Here is a 21,740-nt window from a genome sequence, read left to right on the forward strand (position 1 = left end):
CTGTCTATGTTCTAGGGCTTTGCTGTTGAATCCTCTTTGGACATTTCACATAGACTCCCAGAATGTTATAGCTATAAGTGGACTCAGCTGAGCCTTCTCATTTCTTTCTTTTTTTTAAAAAAAATATTTTATTGATCTTTTACAGAGAGGAAGGGAGAGGGATAGAAAGTTAGAAACATTGATGAGACACATACATTTGCCCCAAAATGGACTTTCCAGCAATGTCTGTATTCATCACCTTGTTTCACATTTTATCCAAAGTAAATGTGAATTCCTTTTAGAAAGGGAAGAAAATTGTAAGCACCAGTGGCGAAAGTGAGTTCAGACACCTATGGCTTTCTGGCTTTCTACTGCCTTACATACAAACCAAGCCCCTTATTAGAGCTGTGAAGCTCTCCTCCAATTACCCTAATTCTAACACATTATCCTCAGGATCCTCTCTGTTTCCTATAATAACCAAAATAAGTCACTCCACTAGCTCACATCTGACTCTCCTTCTTCACACATGCTATTACCTGAGAACCACTTCAGCTTCCCAAAGAAATATGAAGAGGAAAGTTATTGGCGAAGACAGAAACTCACTCTGCCACCCCCTACACACATCAGAGATCAGAGTATACACACTAGGTTCACTGAGAAACAGAGCCCACAAGTTTCTCATTAGTCAGAATCTTGATTTTACCTATCTGTCTTGACCTTCTGGGGCAGGCAGACATTCCTAGGATCCCACCCAAGCCTCTACAATAGACAAAAGATGAAATCTCCCGCCAGACAGAAGGAAATGAACTTGATAAGACAGTCTTAACTTGGATTACAAAATCATCCATCTGGTCTCAACCAACTGTCCTTCTGAAAATGAACTGAACCATATAGTAAATTCAGAGTCGCAGCAGACAACCTACAATGCTTACTCTCTTCAAGTTACTTCTTCCATGCCTCACTTCAAACAGGATGGACTCACTACTTTATGTTCTGTTAGCATTCGCATCTTTGTGTTTTTATGGGTGCCCCTGGTCTATATTCTACCTCTGCACTTAGATTTTAGAAACTTAAATTCCTCTTAAATATATATAAAAAGTTATATATTTGTTGTTTTGTATGTCCTCAAAATATGTTCTGCACAAAGAACTGAGACATAAACCAAACATAAAATATTACATTTGTATACAGACGACAAATGTTGAATTCCCTGAGTGCATTTGGATCCTGATAGAATCTGCAGCCAGGGCCCTCAGTTATCACCCAACTCCGTACTTGGTCCATGTCCTCTGATCTCCCTCTACATGTGGTCTCCTCTGGTCTCATTTACTCACCATTTCTTGAGCACCTACGGACATGTCAGGTGCGGTGTTAATTACTGAATGCAAATAAAGACTACGAATGAATGGTCCTGCACTCAAGAGCTCACAGCCTAGGGAAGTTTGGCATCCTTTTCTTCTGTGCACACCCATGGCTTTCGCAGGTCACCTATACCACTGATTCCCAGGACTGCACCCCTTCTTTGCCGCTGTACGCTGCTGCCGTTCTAAAACCCACTGCCCTCCCTGAATCACACTTGTGACGTCCCTTCCCTTCCATGCTGTGCATGCTAACATACTCTAATTTTTAATTCAAACGGAATGGCAAGAAATTGTAGGGCCAGTACTAGGTTATCTTGTTCTCGTTACGAGATGAGAAAATGGTTCATTTTGGCAGAACATAGTAAAGTTGTGTCCAGGGGCTGGAGTAAGCCCAAAGGCAAACTGCTTGGTAGAGACAGAGCCAAGAGCTCGGAATGGGGTGAAAGGGACGCACCTGGCCTTCCTGGACTTCGTCCTGGCTGTAGAGTCAGCACCGCTCCTCTTCTCTTTGGCCTCTTTGGTGCCCGAGGCCTCCCGGGGCTTCCGTGCTTTCTTTGCTCCATCCTTCTGCTTGGGATCCTTGGGCTCCTTGGCCCTCCTGGGCTCCTTGGCCTTTCTGGGTTCCTTTGGCTCTCTAGGTTCTCGCTTCCTCTTTGGCTTGGGCTCCCTGTCCTTTCTTCCCTTTGCTGCCCCCTCTTGCTCTCCTGGATCCTTTTTCTTCCGTTTCTTCTTCACTCCAGTGCCCCCTCCTCCACTGTCCTCCATCCCATTATGAGATGTCATTTTCCTAGGAAAAAGGGTCTCGGCTTCCTCTTCAGCAGTGTACAGGTCCTTCTGGGGCAGACAGTGACTGGCAACATCTTCAATTTTTTCTTCCTGATCAGTGCTGTGGTCAAACGGGGAGGGGGATTTGTAGTCAAAAGTGACGGAGGCATCAGACATTGGGGAGTGATTCAGAACTTTTAAATGTGACAACTATAAAAAGAGAGAAACAAGAGTATTACTCTTCTTTTGCATGCTTCATGCAAGGAACATTATTAAGTTTGAAGGCATGTATTTGTTCAACATTTACTAAGTTCCTACTATGTGTTAGTTTGTCCTGGGTTAGGCCTTGGGGATATGGTGGTGAACAGGACACACATTATTTGCCTTTCCTCTGGTGGAGCTACACCAAGTCATTGTTAATAAGAAATTATGTAAGAAATTCATATGTAAAAACCTCAAGGATTTTCCACATTATATGCAAAATTCTGAAACATTTTTTAAGCTCCATGTTGTTAAACAGGTAACAACAACAGTTTCCCACAAAATACCTTTACATGGCACTAGCAGAAACAAACCCAAGGCACACTGTTCTCACCTAGAGTTGCACTTATCATGCTCATACACAAAAATTCTGTTCAAATGTGTTCATAAATAAAGGTAATATTAAATGGGGTGATAAGGATGCAGGGTCAAACTCAGTATGTTGCTTTATATCCCCCAAATCTTTGCTCTCACATATCATTAAGCAGCATCAAAATTCAGCTGGTTTGATTTTCAATAAGAAAATCTGCATCATTCAAAATTATGCCTTTTATTTTTAAGTAAAAATGGTGTTATACTGTATGATAGCCTAACTTATTCACCAGATTTGCACCAAACTACCTTTGGCCACATGAAAAAAACAACTACCATATAGGAGAAAGCTTTCTTGTGATGGATGCCATTAGAAAGAATGTGTCACAGAGGCTAAAGGCAACCCTAAAAAGGAAGTTCCAAAGCTGTTTTTGAGCACCATCAAATAAAGGTACAGTCTCCTAAAGTTACCACTTTTAAAGAAACATCTCCTTGGAAGCATAAGTTACAGCTCATACTATCAGGTCTGGTGTGGCAAAGTGCATTTGTCATTTCATAACTAAGCTAAGGTTGGCAGTAATCTGGTAATAACATGGATGCTAGTTTCACAGAGCAACACACTCTCCTGTAATAACCAAAATAACTCCCTTATTTTGGGTCAGGAACAAAAAATCTAACTTAAGGAGAACCTGGGAGGGACAAGCAGGCTTTCCAGGAAGACGGTTACAATGATCTTTGACGGCTCAGGAATAGCACCATATGTGAGTAGCCTGCTCTCCTAACAAGAGGCCTGGCTGATGCGAAAGGGCACAGACACTTGCCAGGTGGTGAGCTCTGTCTCCAGTGTTCTGGTTACCCAATCTGTGCTCAGACTTCCTGGCCCACCCTGAGAGTGATGGAGAGTACAAAATTCAGCTGCATGATTCCCCTTCTGTTGTTTCCAGTTCCCTCCCCTCATCTGATATTCCCAAGCATAACAGTCAGAATCACAGGAGAAAAAACATGAAAGAAAGGATTTTTTTTTTTGGGGGGGGGGGGGCGGGGGGGAAGATCTTTATCATAACTAAAGCCAGCCTTATAAATAAGCCTAAATCCAGAGGAAACTGGTCATTCTGGCAGGACTCATTACTTTACACAAAGTGAAAAACATGTGTAATACTTCAACAATAAAGCTTTATTTTAAAAAAAAAAAAGACCATCAGTTCAAAGAGATGAAGAAATTTGTCATGGTACATTCCTAGGCAGTGGCAGGGCTGGAACATACTCGAGCCGTGGTCGGCAAACTGCGGCTCACGAGCCACATGCGGCTCTTTGGCCCCTTGAGTGTGGCTCTTCCTAAGCCTTAGGAGTACCCTAATTAAGTTAATAACAACGTACCTACCTATATAGTTTAAGTTTAAAAAATTTGGCTCTCAAAAGAAATTTCGATCATTGTACTGTTGATATTTGGCTCTGCTGACTAATGAGTTTGCCGACCACTGTAGAGGGAGAAGGGAAACCCACGAAATGCAGCACAATTAGTCAATGATGAAAAGGGGGATTTTCCCCAAAAGGCAGATATTAGTAATAAAAATTATAAACTTATTATCTGTCAATAACCCACCAGCCCCCGGGGTTACAGTCCACAACCCGGGTGTGTGCCTTGACTGGGAATCAAACTGTGGCCTCCTGGTTCATAGGTCGATGCTCAACCACTGAGCCATGCCAGTCGGGGAACGGTATAGGTTTTTTTATCCTCACCCGTAGATATTTTTTCCATTGATTTTTAGAGAGAGTAGAAGGGAGATGGAGAGACAGAAAGAAACACCGATGTGAGAGAGACACATCGATTGGTTGCCTCCCACATGCCCCTGATCAGGGCTGGGAGCCTGCAACCAAGGTTATGTGCCTCTTTGTCAGGCAATGAACTCTCTACACTTATGCTCGGTCCTGAAGTCTGAGGATTGCTTTAGCATAATCATAATTTTCTGTTTTCATGCTCTGAAACTTTGTGGTTCAGTCATCAGTATGGCCTATCACCAGTGCTCTAGGAGGAGTAGAATCAATTCCTCCTGAAAATGTCTTCACTTAATTAACTTGCTCCTCTACCACAGCTAATATTAACTTTTAAATAATGCCCTGTTCATCAACATTACTGTGAAGCCTAAAATGAAAACCCCTCTAACTGAGGCTACTCAATAGCTGGCTGACATACCAAAGGTCTTAATATGAACAAGTAAAACCACAAAAGAAAGAAATTCTAATTCATTTAGGGGTAATTCTGGTAAAGAATGTTTTTATTGAAATAAAAGATTACCCAGTGGTCACCAACCAGTGGTCCAGGGACCACTAGTGGTCCCTGAGGTCCAAAAGGTTGGCAACCACTGTCTTAAAGAATGTCTTAAAAATTAAATATGCCAACTGTTTTGAGGGTTTGGGGGCTCTCTTCCATAACAAGTTCTTTTTAACAACAGCATAATATTCCACTAGGTCAGTGGTTCTCAACCTTCTGGCCCTTTAAATACAGTTCCTCATGTTTTGACCCAACCATAAAATTATTTTCGTTGCTACTTCATAACTGTAATGTTGCTACTGTTATGAATCGTAATGTAAATATTTGATATGCAGGATGGTCTTAGGCGACCCTTGTGAAAGGGTCGTATGACCACCAAAGGGGTCGCGACCCACAGGTTGAGAACCGCTGCACTAGGTGGATATGCTATGATTAAATAGTCCCCTTTTTGAGGGACATGTAAGTCTTTCCAGTTTTGCTTTTCTAAACAAAGCAGCAATGAAAGCCCTGTATATACAGTTTTGCATACCTGTCTAAGTATATCCATAGGACAAATGTCTGACAGATGTAACTGCATTTTTGTCTACGAGCTGACACCCCATAGGGCCAGAACAGGAAGAAATCACTGCTCTTCCCGTTAAGAATTGTCAGCAGATGAGTCAATTAATTTCCCAAAACAGGTCGTTTGTTTTGGTTTCACAAGGACCTATCCACTGAGGACAGACCAGAAGGTAGTCCTTATAACCAAATCCCTAAGTTGCCCTTTATCTAACTGGTCACTGCTGCTTAGGAGCAGAGTGGAGAGGAAAGTTGGTTGGTCCCATGCAACATATTTGCACAGGGGGCCAGTGAAGAGCAGGAATTCAGAACTCCCCAGTTACCAGGTGGTCATTTGATTCTATAAAAGGAAAACCAGCCCACGAGAGATAGCCTGTTTCCAAGAGACAGAAGCAGGTCCCCCCATCTCACCTCCCTGAGCCTCACTGGTTGAGGTCTCTGGGTTCCTTTAAATATGTAACCACCTGGAGCATAGAAGTACCAACTAAGGAAAAAGATCCTGGAGGATCGGTCACAGAGGCCAATTTTTTTTTTATTAACTCCCCTCTCTTGCAGAAACCAAATACCAAATAGTTAATGTTTTCTCTAGAAGGAAACGTCCACAGAATTTATAAATGAGAATCCTTTTATTTTAGCCAAACATCAAAAGTGACAAACATATAAATAATTGATCACATTGCTCTTTATAAAAACTTAGAAATCCATATATTAACTCATTCAGAACAGAGCTCTCAGTTACCACATGGAGAATGGGAAACAGAGGCAACAGGGTAACTACCAGAGGCTAAGATAGGAGCCAAAACTGCCGGCTCTCTTTTTGTTAAAAAAGCACAAGTGTATGCCAGATGCATTCACTTAAAGGATATGTGAAATCAGGCTGTGCGGTGGTTAGAGTGTCGGCCCGTGCACCAAAGGGCCTCGTGTTCAATTCCCAGTCAAAGGCACATACCTGGGTTACAGGTTCAATCCCCATTGCAGGTTGGGGTGCATGTGGGAGGCAACCTATCAATGTGTCTCTCTCACATGGGTTTCTTCCCTCCTCCCAACCCTCTTCCACTCTCTCTAAAAATCAATGGGAAAAATATTATCAGATGACGGTTAATTAAAAAAATAAAAAAGATAAGTGACATCACCTACCTGCTTCTCTTTCTTCTGTATTTTCATTATCATCTATTGAAGGAAGATATTTATTTCTGTAAAATATAAAAAAAGGCAAAGATTCTGATAAAATCCAAAATATTTTAGATTATCTCAGGATTAACTGTGACACATGAGGAATACACAGAACAAAGAAAAGATACTTCTTCAGAACATTTGTAATCAGTAGTCTTCTAGTCCAACAACCCCCAGAGCCCTTAGTATAAGCCCTGGTGCTACCCAATTCTATCGCAAACCCTAATTTATTTCTCCAGATAGGGTCAAGTAAAAAAGATACTGTCTTTGTATATAAGTTATAAAAGATGCTGGCATATTAAATTACAAAGGAAGTCAGAAGAGGAACAAAAAAAATGGCAGTGTTTCTAATTGGTTAGAGCTTCAGCTGGCACACCAAAGGGTCAAGAGTTCAATTCCCAGTCAAGGGACATACCTGGGTTGCAGGTTCAACCCTGACCCTGGTTGTGGCATGTGCAGGAGGCAACCAATTGATGTGTCTCTCTCACACTGATGTATGTCTCTCTCTCTGTCTGTCTGTCTCTCTCTCTCTCTCCCCCCCTCCCTCCTCCTCCATCCCTCCCTCCTTTCACTCTTAAAAAAAAAAAAATCAATGAAAAAAAATGTGGATTAACCAAAAAAAAAAGTGAGAGAGGAATTGGTGTGAGATAGGAAAGTTCACTCTTGCACTTCATAATATGCTATCCTGTATTATTTGATGTTATAACCATGTGCATATATGGTTTTACTTGACAAAATAAATTCCATTCCAATATTTCATATGACTTTTTATTTTTTTAAATATATTTTATTGATTTCAGAGAGGAAGGGAGAGGGAGAGAGAGACAGAAACATCAATAATGAGGGAGTCATTGATTAGCTGCCTCCTGCATGCCCCCCCCACTGGGGATCAAGCCTGCATGTGCCCTTGACCAGAATTGAACCCGGGACCCTTAAGTCTGCAGGCCGATGCTCTATCCACTGAGCCAAACCAGCTTGGGCTCATATGACTTTCTAAATGACTGGTTTTATGCTACCCAGGACTTAAGTCCCATTTCCAACCACAATGCCCTTGATGACACTGACCTTTTCCTCATAAATGACTTTAGAACCCGGCAGGTGTGGCTCAGTGGTTGAATGTCAACCCTTGACCCAAGAGGTCAGAGTTTGATTCCTGGTCAGGGCACGTGCCCAGGTTGTGGGCTCAATCCCATTGGAAGGCGTACAGGAAGCAGCCAATCAATGATTCTCATCATTGATGTCTCTCTCTCTCTCTCTCTCTCCCCCTTCTTCTCTGAAATCAATAAAAATATATTTTAAAAATAAATAAATAAATGACTTTGGAGCACCATAGTAATAAGAGCCCAGCAATTGGCTCAGAGGTGCACTGCACATCAGGGGGAACAGGAACAATCCTAGTCTAGGAAACCTGGAATTTAGTTTACTGCCTGGGGTCTGAAGCACTCACCTTCCTCATATACAGTGTATAAACAGGTCATAGAGTCTCAGCTGCCAACTCTAGCCCAGACAGACACTGCCTCATATTTATTATGTACTTTGATTTCCTAAACATCCCACAGAGCTACAGAATACCATACCCTCAGGAAGCCATCAGAGGCACATAATTATCCTCATGTTCACGATTATTTCTCATACCCAAATCAATGTGTCATGTAGGCAATTAAGCAGAACTTGAAAGTGAGATGGTCCCATTTTCTGCGTTCATGGTGTGTTTGATGAAAAATGAAGGACTTGTGATTCCAAGCATCCTTAGGGCCACAATTACAGTTTACCAGTTTAATATTTGTATATTTAGTGTGTTTTTTCCTCCAGGAGTCAGAGGCATTTTCTATAAAAAGGACCCTAAAACGCTGCCAGGATATTGGTACTCACAAGGAGGTAATAACAAGCTTCAAAGTGGGTGTAGTCAGCATAGAGTAGACCAAGGGGAAAGGGAGGAGGGCAGAGAGGGATTTGGAAAAGGAAAGTCAGTTAGTAAGGGACATTTCTAAGAATCACAGTCAGGATTAGCAATTGATGGAACAATTATTCACCTCAAGAAAACTATTAATACCAGAGAAATGGTAAGTGCTCTGAATCAAGGTAGTTAAATTAATTTTACCCTTCAATCTTCACTAGTGGAATGAGTTCTAGGTAAATTATGTTAGTATGAGTTTATCTCCTTTATTTCTCAACTTTAAATTATCAAACCCCAGAAAACCATTCTCAAGTTACAAACTGTCACAAATTCTGAAATGAAGAAAGTTTGAGAAATGAATCCAGCTAATAAAAAGGGGTATATATTATAATCGGACATATGTACTCAACATTCTGCCCAACAAAATGAAATCAACCATTTAAAAAATAAAGAAAAATTTCACCAATGCTAATAAAAATTCCTTTAAATTTTTTTTTAATTTACTTTTTACAGAGAGGGATGCGGGGGCGGGGGGCGGCGTATGAAGGACAGGGAGAGGGAGAAAGAGAAAAACATCAATCGGTTGCCCCTGTATGCACCCAGCCCAGGGATCGGACTCGCAGCCTGGATTTCCAAGCGCACTTTCTTTCCACCAAAGAATAAAGACTGCGTCTCCCGGACTTAGCTGAAACACTGAAGATGTCTCGCCAGAGCAGAGTGAAGCAGACCATAGCAGACCGGAGCAGACCAGCACGGGGCAAAGCAGAGCATGGAGGAGCAGAGCAGAGCTGTCCTACAGCCATGCTGTATCACAATTGAGCTGTTTTGCACTGAATAAAGCTCCCTTCACCGCAAAAGCACACAAACACACATAAAACAAAAAACAATTTCCGATAAAGTACCACAAACTAGCATGCAAATAAGTAGGGCCACAACATTGCCAGGAATGTGAGGAAACCAGGTCCAACTTATCACTGCTAATGGCACTTTTAATTCTTTCAAGCTTTCTGAAGAGCACTCGGGCAATGTGCCATGAGATATGTAAACTGTTGCAGTCCTTTTCTCTGCCAATCCCACAAGTCAGGAGGAAATAAACCCGGGCCTTAGCGGGAGCTCAGGGATGAGGTAGGTGGAAGTGTGACATAAAATTGACACTGGAGACAGCCACGGAGATCACACAGACAGAGATCACACAGGACCACCACTCCTTGGGCCCGTGTTATCATAGGGCCAGAGATCAGAGAACACAGGCTGGAAGGACTGGGAAAGAGGTGGGACTGACTCAAGTATGGCTTGAATTAGATTACTCAGCAAAGAAAGAAGACTTCGAGGAAAAGAGATCAAGGAAACCAAATATTCCCCTCCCCCCAATTTGTTCACATGTAAGATATTGCTACCTGCACCTTCAGTGATATTCATGCTGCACAGATAATCCCACCCCATACTCTGAGGTGTGTGTGTGTGAATTCCGAGGGAGTGGGAGTGATGCTACTATAATAATAACTGCTCTAGTTCACTGAAAACAATCTTTGGCAAACCTCATGTTATTATTGTGAAATCATTTATTGCACCCGGATGGACTGTCACACACCAGCATGCTGCCACTCCACAACGTAACAGTTGTCATCAACAACATCAATAGGTGTTGAATGACTTTTATTTCTACAAATAGTAACTAATGATTTACAAAGCACTCTCTCTTAAATTACCTCTAATTTTTTTTAAATGTGCACCTCTTTTATGGTGCACATTTAAAAAATACAAAACTACATAATCTTTTTGTAAGGAGAAATTTTATGTTGCAGGAGTGGATGAATAGATGCACACTAAAGCCTATACTTCTGCACAACACTGGAAATGGCATTGCAGCCTCTGTTGCTGCATTGCCATCCCTCAAAAGTTGTGGTTAAATTTTTCTGGCTCAATAAAGAACAAATTAAACAGTAACTTCAGCATCCCACAACTTAATTAGAACATAATACAGACTGTGTGGGCAAACCAAGAAATTTGTCAGCAGGGGGGGAAATGTGTATAACTTCTGAATTATATGAAAACTAGTAGGACTCCTGCTCTCTTCCTCACTGCGTTTCAGTGCTTATGTATGAATACAGCATTTAATTTCCTTCACAAAAAGATAAGCTAATAATGTAAAAAGAAAACAATAAAAAATTCCCATTCCTTCTTACTCTCACCCACCTAATGTTGCTTCCCTTAAGAAAAATGGGTGGGTGCCAGGTTTCAAATAAAACATTTTGAAAGTTACTGTTATTACTGTCTCTCTCTCTCCATTTCAAAAATTCTGCAACAGTGCTTGTGCCATTTCAAGTTCCTTGGTGCCATTATGGACAATTAAAAATAATAAAACAGATACACACTCTTCCACCATTCATTCACAGAGATTTACATTTACTATACCTTCAGAACTCTGCCACCCTAATAATGCCTCTCAGTTCCCCTGGTCTATTTCACTACAAGAGTGTGTGTTGATGCACACACACACACAAGCGCACGCACACAGCAGATGGCTACCATGGTCCTTTATATGCAAGGAGACAGCAGAGGACATCAGGAAGGATGGGGACTTTTGCTGTTAACAGGCCCCCATCCCTTCTACTCTGTCAGGTCTTTTGGGACAAAGAGTATGTGGGAAACCACTGTAAAAATCAGATACACCTCAAATTTTCCATAATGAACATGTACTTTTATAATCTACTAGAGTCCCGGTGCACAAAAATTTGTGCATTCGGGGGGTCCCTCAGCACCATCTATGCCATCTTGCAGTCTGGGACCCCTCGGGGGATGACCACCTGCTGGCTTAGGCCTGCTTCCCGGGGGATTGGGCCTAAGCTGGCAATCAGACATCCCTCTGGCAGCCCGGCAGCCCTCGGGGGGTGTCCACTTGCCAGCGGGGAGCAGACCTAAGGTGCAGTCAGACATCCTTAGTGCTGCTGAGGAGGCAGGAGAGGCTCCCACCACCACCGCTGTACTGGCAGCCATCAGCCTGGCTTGTGGCTGAGCAGAGCTCCCCCATGTGGGAGCTCACGGACCACCAGAAGGAAGCTCCTTCATTGAGCGTCTGCCCCCTGGTGGTCAGTGTGTGTCATAGTGACCAGTCATTCCCAGTCTTTCTGCTGTTAGGGTAAGTTTGCATCATTACCCTTTTACTATATAGGATAGAGGCCTGGTGCACAGGTGGGGGCCGGCTGGTTTGCCCTGAAGGGTGTCCCGGATCAGGGTGCGGGTCCCGCTTGGGTGCCTGGCCAGCCTGGGTGAGGGGCTGATGGCTGTTTGAAGCTGGTCACACCCCCTTCAGGGTGGGGGTCCCCACTGGGGTGCCTGGCCAGGCTGGATGAGGGGCTGAGGGTTTTCAGGCTGGCCAAGCCCACGGGCGACTGAAGCTCCCAGCCTCTCCTTTTTTTCTTTTTTTATTCTGGGATGAGGGTTTTCAGGCTGGCCAAGCCCACGGGCAACTGAAGCTCCCAGCTTCTCCTTTTTTTCTTTTTTTATTCTGGGATTTATTTACCTTTTATAATTGAAACTTTGTTGCCGCTCCAGCTCCGAGGCCACGGCCTGCTGAAAGCAGGTATCTGGGGTTTGTTTAGCTTCTATAATTGCAACTTTGTTGCTTTTGGAGCTCAGAGCCCGGCCGTGGCGGGCAGGGAACCTTGCCTTCCTCCATCACTGGAGCAAGCAAGCCTCCTGCTCGCTTCAGCTGTGTGGCTGCCGGCCGCCATCTTTGTTGGTGGTTAATTTGCATATCTCGCTGATTAGCCAATGGGAAGCGTAGCGGAGGTACGGTTAATTTCGATCTTTGTCTATTATTAGATACGCTACTAGAGGCCCGGTGCATGAAATTCATGCACGGTGGTGGTGGGGGGGGTCCCCTCAGCCCAGCCTGCACCCTCTCCAATCCGGGACCCCTCAGGGGATGTTCAACTGCCTGTTTAGGCCTGATCCTGGAGATCAGGCCTAAAGAGGCAGTCGGACATCCCTCTCACAATCTGGGACCAATGGCTCCTAACTGCTCACCTGCCTGCCAGCCTAATTGCCCCTAACTGTCCCCCCTGCTAGCCTGGGCACCCCCAACTGCCCCCCCCTGCTGGCCTATTTGCCCCCAACTGCCTCCCCCACCAGCCTGGTCACCCCTAACTGCCCCCCCCACTGGCCTGGTAGCCCCTCACTGCCCCCCTCTGCTGGCCAGGTTGTCCCTCACTGCCCCACCCCCTGCCGGCCTGGTCACCCCATGCAGCCTGCTGCTTGGTTGTTTGGTCGCCCCTCACTAACCCCCCTGTAGGCCTGGTCGCCCCACGCAGCCTGCTGCTTCATCATTTGGTCACCCCTCACTAACCCCCCTGCCAGCCTAGTCGCCCCACACAGCCTGTTCGGTCATCCGTTCGGTTGCGATGGTCACTTAGGCTTTTATATATATAGGTGTTACACACACACACACACTCTAGAGACCCGGTGCACGGATTCTTGCACTGGTGGGGGGCGTGGCCTGCGGGGATCAGCCCACTGTGGGAGCGTCGCTCATCCCAGTCAGCCGAATGGCTGTGGACCCGTCCTGTGAGTGGCTGCTGAATGAGGAAATTAGTCTGAACTGATATTTTGGGGGTAATGTCTTGGGTAAAAGCATGTTCTGTGTCCTGGAGGAACCTGGAGGAGAGCTTTGCACCCCAAAGCCACTCGGTGAATGTCCTTGATGTGTGATGCCAGGTCGGTGACACCATCAGGGATGTTTAGGGCAGCCATGCTCCAGGATCCTCAGCCATCAGGACAGCCTCCCTGGGGGGTCCACAGTCACGTCCCCTCTTGCCACCTACCTATGCCAGCTCCCCATGCTCTTTCTAGAACACACCTTAGAGGGCCTACATCAGCTGGTGGGATCAGGCCAGAGCCTGGATTGTCTCAGGTATTTGATAGGTGCAGAGACTCAACCTCACCCTGGGCCTGCTCACGGCTGCTCCCGCTGTAGGAGCAACTGCTCGTCCTGGTCAGCAGAGCGGCGCTCCTACTGTGGGAGCGCACTGACCACCAGGGAGCAGCTCCTGCATCGAGCATCTGCCCCCTGGTGGTCAGTGCGTGTCATAGCGACTGGTCTGGTCATTCTGCTATTCAATCGCTGGGCTCTTATATATATAGATATAGTATATATGTTGTTGTTTTTTTATTATTGATTTCAGAGAGAGGAAGGGAGAGGGAGAGAGGGATAGAAACACCAATGATGAGAATCATTGATTGGCTCCCTCCTGCACGCCCCCTACTAAAGATTGAGTCTGCAACCCAGGCTTGTGCCCTGACTGGGAATCCAACACTGACCTCCTGGCTCATGGGTAGACACTCAACCACTGAGCCACACTGGATAAGCTTCATAGGTTGATCTTTGATGCTCTCTACTACAGGTTAGAGATAACATACCACCTTAATCTCATAACTACATGTCAAAAGCATTCACATCTATAAGACAAAGAGGGCAATAAGGATAGGGACCTATCTTTTTTTTTTTTCATCATTTTGGGTATTGTTTTATAATTTTTAAAATTTTTTCATTTATTTTTATTTATTTGTTTATTTTTGTTGTTAATTCTTTTTCTATTTTTTAAACTTTTATTTATATTTTGGGACGGAACCTATTTTGACTACTACTATATAGCTAACTCCTAGTACAGAGTTTAACCAATAAATTAGATGGAGGGTCAAAAGAGAAGGATCATACTGGTGTAAGAGATATATATCAGGTTTGGACTAAAAACTGTTCTCTCCAAAAATGTAGATGCCTAAATTGAAATAACAGCCAAACATTACTAGTGAGAAGGCATAGTACTGTCAACTTCCAAACTGAGGCAGCTCTCTTGCTGGCTGGAAAGTACATTAACTTATATACTTTGCTCCTCAAAACAAGTGTTTTAAACATTTAATGTATTATAATAAAAGCTGTGATACTCTGTATGTGGGTGATGCAAGCCAAAAAGCAAATCAAGAGTAGTGATTTTAATCCTTCTCTATAAGACATAGTCAGCAGTAAGTGTAATAATAACCTTCTAGTAAACTCTTGTTACTGAATCAAGAGTTTTAGAAAACCCCATTTTGAAAGACTTCTTATTGGTCAACTGCAAAACAATGCTTTTTACTAACTGAATGAATTTCCTCTGGTTATTTAAACTAATTACTAGTGACTTCCGTCTTGTGTTTGTATAATTCCTTACTAGAATCTGTTGTGCCTGAGATAGTATAAAGGTATAAACCAAGCATGTCAAACTCAAAGGCTAACATGGGCCAAATAAACAAGGTTTAAGTTTATGTAGGCCACAAAAAAACAAAAGCTTCGATTTTCATAGAAATGTAGGTTTATTTCAATAGAGACATGTTGAATACAAAGGGCTGAAATAAATGAGTAATCGTTATCATAAAATAATAGAACATTTTAATTAATATTTTTTCTTGAACATTAATTTACCAGGCACTGAATAACTGCACAAATTAATAAGCATAACACAAATAAACCTATTTTTCTTGTTCTCGGAAAGCAAAATATTTCCTGTTGCACACCAAACAAGTCAGTACAAGACTAATGACGTGGCAATCAGCTGCTAAAATATTCGCTGCTAGTATTAGTGGAGAGATGGTGTGCCTGCGTGTAAGGCGCATAAGGGAAATGAATGCAACAAATTATAGTAATCAGTCATTAGTGAACATTGTAGTTTGTTATTAATAATTATGTATAACAGGATAATATTGTAAAAATTAAGTTACAATATTTTTATTAAACGTTCTGAAAGATCTGTCGGGAGGGGAAGGGAGGGTCTATCACGCTTCTTACATACCGTTATATTGGCTGGGCCGCAAAAATATTCGTGTGGGCCTTGTGCAGCTCGCAGGCCGAGAGTTTCACATGCTTGGTGTAAACTAAGGAAGTTCTCCATTGACTAGAAACGTTTCAACATTGCTGCATTCACAGAATCAGAAGTAAATGAGACCTTTGAGCTCCTTCAGCCAAACATTTTGACTTTAATAATGAAAGAGACACATTTGCATAATACAGAAGAAACATCAACTCTAACTACCAGTTCATCTTTTCAATCAGAGAAAACAATTTTAACTCCTAATCTGGTGATAAAATTCAACTTGCTCGGTAAGAATCACTATTAAGGATAGTAGAAGAAAGTAACCAGGTACTACTATCAGTGCTCTCAAATAATCACCTTGTAAAGTAAAACCTGACTGTCCTTTTTTTTGTCATTAGACCCTACACACCATAATCCAGATAACTGGTCCAGATAAAAAATGATCACATTTCCTGACAGTCCAGCACTAAAGGATCAGAGCCCTGAAAATGCAAACTAACCATATGTGGGAAGAACAAAGGTTTTACAAATAACACTCCACATTCAAACTCAACAGGTCTCACCAGTAATGCTGTAAAGAAAGATTAAAACCTGTAGATTTGGGAGTGAAGATATGTAGGTTCTGAACACTCACTCAGGTAGTAGTATTTGTACAATTTATTCAATCTTCCTGGGTCTGTTTCTTCATTTGTAGGATAGGGACAAAAACCATCTTTGGGGAGAGGAGATGGATGAGTTCTATTCTGAATGGGCTAAATTTGAAGGAACAGTAAGACTGCAACAGCCCTAGCCGGTTTTGCTCAGGGGATAGAGTGTCGGCCTGCAAACTGAAGGGTCTCGGGTTTGATTCCAGTGAAGGGCAGATGCCCTGTGGGCTCGATCCCCAATAGAGGGTGTGCAGAAAGCAGCCAATCAATGATTCTCTCTTATCATTGATGTTTCTATCTCTCTCTCCCTCTCCCTTCCTCTCTGAAATCAATAAAAGTATATTTAAAAAAAAAAAGACTGCAACGAAGTGAAGGGAGGGAACTTAAAGCTCAGGCAATGCAATCCTTTTATCTTAAATTAATGAAATTAAGAAAGCTGCCTGGTTGCCCAAAGGCTCACAAGTTATTCAGAAGTACATTTTCTGGGTTCCAATTCAACTCTCTTAGCACTACATGAAGCTGCCTTGTAGGCAAATGAAAATAGGGTAAAAAGTCAGAATTTGGAGATGTTCTAGTTGGGACACAGAGATGTGGGCAGAGGTTAGAAAGCTATTCTGTAGATAAATTACAACAGTCTAAAAAAAGAAAGCCCATATGAAAAAAAAAAGGGGGGACAGGCTGTAGCAGAGAATGGATTTATTTGATCCATCCATGGGGTGAAAAGGAAGCAATTAAAACAGCTTGATATAACTATCTATCATTCATGTGGACCTTTTGAGCACATTTACACAAGATGGATGAACCCTTCAGATAATATTACAAACAAGATAAGAAAATATATAAATTACTCATATGATAAACACAGATAAAACCTTTAGTGATATAACTGCAAGTAATTCTGTTTAAATTATTTATCTACTTTCAATAAGTTTTCAATTTGAATTCTGAATTGTAAAAACAAAATTGTTTGGGGGCAATTTACAGTTAGGAACAAAGTCTACCTGATAGCAGGAAACAAAATAAACACCAACAGAATCATAATACAGACAATACTCAGCAGAGTTTTTACTTTGGGATAAATGAAAGAAAAATGACATATTTATTGTCATCCAGGCTATGCACTCTATTCTACAGGAAACAGAAGAGCCTGCCTAAGTGCAAACCACTGTACAATATAAAAACATTTTTATCAACTACATCTGTGGGATTCTTAATGCGGCACAGGATAGTAAGAAACTAGGAAAGTTCCTTGGCAAATGGAATGGGGAAACTGAAGACAGATAGCTGAACAAATTGGGGGAGCAATTTACAGCCAGATACACTTCACCTGGGTTGGAAAGCCCGGGGGGACCTAGTGACAGGCAAACTGGTGCCAGACCTCACCCCCAGGATGGCCTTTCCTCCTTGACATACAGCTGCCATGCAGCTGAGACCCCTGTGACCTTTCCTCCATAGAGATAACATGTAGGCCTCAGTTGTATTTCAGCTCCAGGCCCAGAAAAGCAGCAAAACTAGGGGGGGTGACACCAGGACCAACTGTAATGACTTAATGACCCCCTGGCACTGACAAATCAGTGGAGATCACACCTGGAAAAACTGATGAATATTCTATTGAGATCCTCCCCTGTAATCTCCCCTAAATTCCCCACCTTTGGAAAGCAAATCAAACCCCTGAAGACAAGCCGAGGGTGCACTCTCTCTGGAACACACCCTGGTGAACTTTTTACTTTCTCCTAAACTCTAAGGGTCCCCACGAGACTTACAACCAGGGGAGCAATGAGCAGCAGCAGCTCATGCCAGGTTAAGCCCCTGAACCTATCCCAAAAGCCCCCTTTTCTGACTTTCCAATGAGCTGACAGTAGCCCCTCCTTGGCTCATTTCTTTCCTAACATTTCTAGAGAGCAAAGCAGCCACACCTAGGCTCCCTCCTATTGCTTCTATCCTAGGCCCTCTTTGTTTCCCTGTCCCCAGCTTTAATAAACATACTCTCACAATTACTTGGGCTTGTGTTGTGAGATCTTTTCCTGCACAAAGTCAAGAACCCACACTCTACAAGCCTGCCTGAGGCAGAGCCACTCAGGCCCCAGTAACACTAGCACTTTTAAGATGGGGTTTCCCCCTATTTCTACAACTCTTGTTTTGTTAAAGTAAAAAAAAACCCAGGATTTTTACAAAGTGTTTTTTCCTATTGTCTAAAGACAACGGATTCTGAATCTGACACAAATTTCCTTCAACCCTGAAACCTAACTTCCACATCTTGCATTGAATCACCTGCTGCCAACCCAGGAGGATGCTGCATCCTGATGAGTTCCATAGTCATTTCCGTCTCCTGAAAGCTGTTTAACTCTGGCACCTCCTACACTTTCCTTAGGGCCTAGGGATTTCTGTTTAATGGACATTGCAAAGAATTTTTTAAGCTCTGGATTTTAAAAAAATTATTCTTAATCCTCTCTCACCCTCAATTCCCCGTTCCATGAAACCTAAAAGAAAGAGAATGCTGTGATAAATACAGAACCAGTCTGTGGGGGGAATACATAAAGCAAGATGTGACTGAGATGCAAAAGGTTCTTGCAAAAGCAAGCTGAACGATGAGGCAGGTGGCTGGCAACAGGAGTCTCCTACCAATACAATGCCTCGGTTCTCTGACTCTGGTTGTACTGCCCCAAGAATAGAAACTGCAAGCAACAAGCAGAATACTTAAGAAGCCACCCAACGTAGGCAAGCCAATTAACTAAATCTGGTAACACCATCTACATAACCGGTGATCCATCTAATGTGCCTACAAATTGGTAAATATGTAGTCAACCTATTTTAAATTAATGTATTAGCAAGCATCATATTATTAAAACTACTGACTTCTAACAGGTAAACAATTCTGAGGACCTCAATTTAATGGACTTTGGATGTAATGGACAAAACTTCTGATCCCTGTGCCATATGTGAAAATTAACACCATGTTCATTTTTAAATGCTTTTAACCAAGATTTGCTTGTAATCAAATTAACTGGGTTTTTTTATTTGTTTTGGTTATTAATGCACTGATATTTTTAACAAATTTTAGTGAATAGGCCATATGTTGGAAAAAACACTGGAGTAATTTTGCTGACATAAATAAATATTACATATCTACAACTATAGTCCACATATCAAATCCAAGAGTCAGCACTCATAAACAATGTTGGCAAATGACTAGCACATGATCACACGGCATCATGAGCAGTAATTGGCTCTGCTGCCACATGGGGTGACTTTCTGCAGCAGTTTTTTTCTTTTTGAAGGAGGGGCTGTCTTACTTTTTAAAAAATCTTTATTGTTGAAAGTATTACAGATGTCTCCCCTTCTCCCCCCTTTTTCCCTCTCCTGTCCCCCTCCCAGGCCATTCCCACCCTATTGTCTATGTTCATGGTTTATGCCTATATTCACTTAAGTTCTTTGGTTAATCTCTCCCCCACCCCCTTCCCTCTGAGATTCATCAGTCTGTTGCATGCTTCCATGAGTCTGGATCTATTTTTCAGTTTATTTTGTTCACTAGATTCCACATATAAGTGATATCATGTGATATTTGTCTTTCTCTGACTGGCTTATTTTGCTTAGCATAATAATCTCTAGGTCCCTCTATGTTGCACTCAAAGGGTAATAGTTCCTTCTTCTTTTTTACAGCTGCATAGTATTCCATTATGTAAATGTACCTACCACAGCTTTTTTATCCACTCATCTACTGATGGGCACTTGCACTGTTTGCAGAGCTTAGCTATTGTAAATAACGCTGCTATGGACATAGGGGTGCCTATATTCTTTTTGATTAGTGTTTCGGGCTTCTTAGGATATATTCCTAGAAGTGGGATCACTGGGTCAAATGGCAGTTCCAATTTAATTTTTTGAAGAAACTCCACACTGTTTTCCATAGTGGTTGAATCAGTCTGCATTCCCACCAACAGTGTACCAGAGCTCCTTTTTCTCCACATCCTTGCCAGCACTGTTGCTTGTTGATTTATTGATGGAGAAGTGTCTATTCAGGTCAACTGCCCATTTTTTTATTGGACTGTCTTCCTTTTGTTGTTTAAGTACTTTATATATTTTGGAAATTAACCCCTTATTAGATGTATCATTGGCAAATATGTTCTCCCATACAGTGGGTTCCCTTTTAATTTTGATGCTGATTTCTTTTGTTGTGCAGAAGTTTTTGATGTATAACAAATACTCCAAAAATTTATATGGAACCAAAATAGGACCCTGAATAGCTGCAGCAATCTTGAGAAAGAAGAACAAAGTTGGAGGGATCACAATATCAGATAAGAAGTTACACTACAAAACCACTGTAATCAAAACAGGCTGGTACTGACACAAGAACAGGCATATAAATCAATGGAACAGAACAGAGAACCCAGAAACTGACCCAAGCCATTATGCTCAATTAATATTTGACAAAGGAGGCAAGAGCATACAATGGAGTCAAGACAGTCTCTTCAATAAATGATGCTGGGAAAATTGGACAGGTACATGCAAAAAAAATGAAACTAGGCCACCAACTTATACCAAACACAAGAATAAACTCAAAATAGATAAAATATTTAAATGTTAGTCATGAAACCATAAAAATCCTAGAAGAAAACATAGCAAAATATCATACACCTCATGAAGCAGAATTTTCACTGATACGTCGCCTAGGGGCAAGAGAAACAAAGGAAAAATAAACAAATGGGACTACATCAAAATAAAAAGCTTCTGCCCTGCAGCAGTTTTAATACTTGCCAGTGATGTTATTTTATTTAGACTAAGAACAGAGGTATTTGAAAGGCCATAAAAAAACAACAACAACCCACTTAGAAGCTGCTATTCAAAGATGTAAGAACTGAATCAAAAGGAAGTGTAAGTTGCTCCACAGAAGGCCTCAGTAGTAACAACTTGATCCCAAATGGAAAGAAAGGTGGTCTGACAATATTTTTGCTGAACAAATGAGATATCTGTTTTGTTTTTGTTTTTTAAGGTGGGAGTTTTTTAAAAAAAAAGTTTTTATAAATTTCAGCGAGGAAGGGAAAGGGAAAGAGAGAAACATCAATCGACTGCCTTGTGCACGCCCACTGCTGGGGACTGAGCCCAAAACTGACCCAGGCATGTGCCCTGACCAGGAATCAAACCGATGATACTCAACCACTAAGCCACACCAGCTAGGCATACCTGTTTTTTTATATTAAGTTGGATAGTCCTCAAATAGGTTTCAAAATTTTTTTTAAAAAGGTTTGTGATTCCAGGGATTATTTTGTATTTCCCCTATTCTAGACAGAATCTTGTTTTTAAGTTTACTTTTGGAATCAGACTATTCCACATTTTAACTTTTATTGAAGTACTAGAGGCCTGGTACACAAATTCATGCATAGTTGGGGTCTGGCCGGCCCGCCCTGATGGGGGCTGATCGGGGCTGGGACAGCGGGGCGGGGGGGACGAGGGGGGGGGGGGGACGCGGGAGGTTGGCCAGCCGGCCCCGCCCCCAATCAGGGTGGGGGACCAATCAGGGGACAGGCCGGCTGTGGGGAGGGGCCGTGGAGGTTGACCGCAGCCCCCCCCCCCCCCATGTAGGGGACCGATTGAGGCAGGGCCAGGGGAGTGGGAGGGCCGTAGCCGGTTAGGGCGGGCCAGCCAGGGGGAGGAGCTCAGCCGAAAAAAGAACCA

At 42.6% G+C, this 21,740-nt stretch overlaps 1 protein-coding gene across 4 annotated transcripts in view; it reads right to left on the minus strand.

Moving 5' to 3' along the window:
* The window catches only part of CHD6 (chromodomain helicase DNA binding protein 6), a 170,202-nt gene that overhangs the window by 119,331 nt on the left and 29,131 nt on the right, over positions 1–21,740 (minus strand). For all 4 annotated transcript variants that reach the window (XM_023750885.1, XM_006085187.3, XM_023750887.1 and 1 more), the window contains 2 exons: positions 6,646–6,701; positions 1,795–2,315 (listed from right to left, as the gene is read on the minus strand). In XM_023750885.1, coding sequence (XP_023606653.1) covers positions 1,795–2,315; positions 6,646–6,678 — 554 coding nt within the window. In that variant the 5' untranslated portion in view covers positions 6,679–6,701. Of the gene's footprint in view, positions 1–1,794; positions 2,316–6,645; positions 6,702–21,740 lie in introns of those variants that run through there.

Source organism: Myotis lucifugus, unplaced genomic scaffold (genome assembly GCF_000147115.1).
Source record: "Myotis lucifugus unplaced genomic scaffold, Myoluc2.0 scaffold_16, whole genome shotgun sequence".
Taxonomy (NCBI): domain Eukaryota; kingdom Metazoa; phylum Chordata; class Mammalia; order Chiroptera; family Vespertilionidae; genus Myotis; species Myotis lucifugus.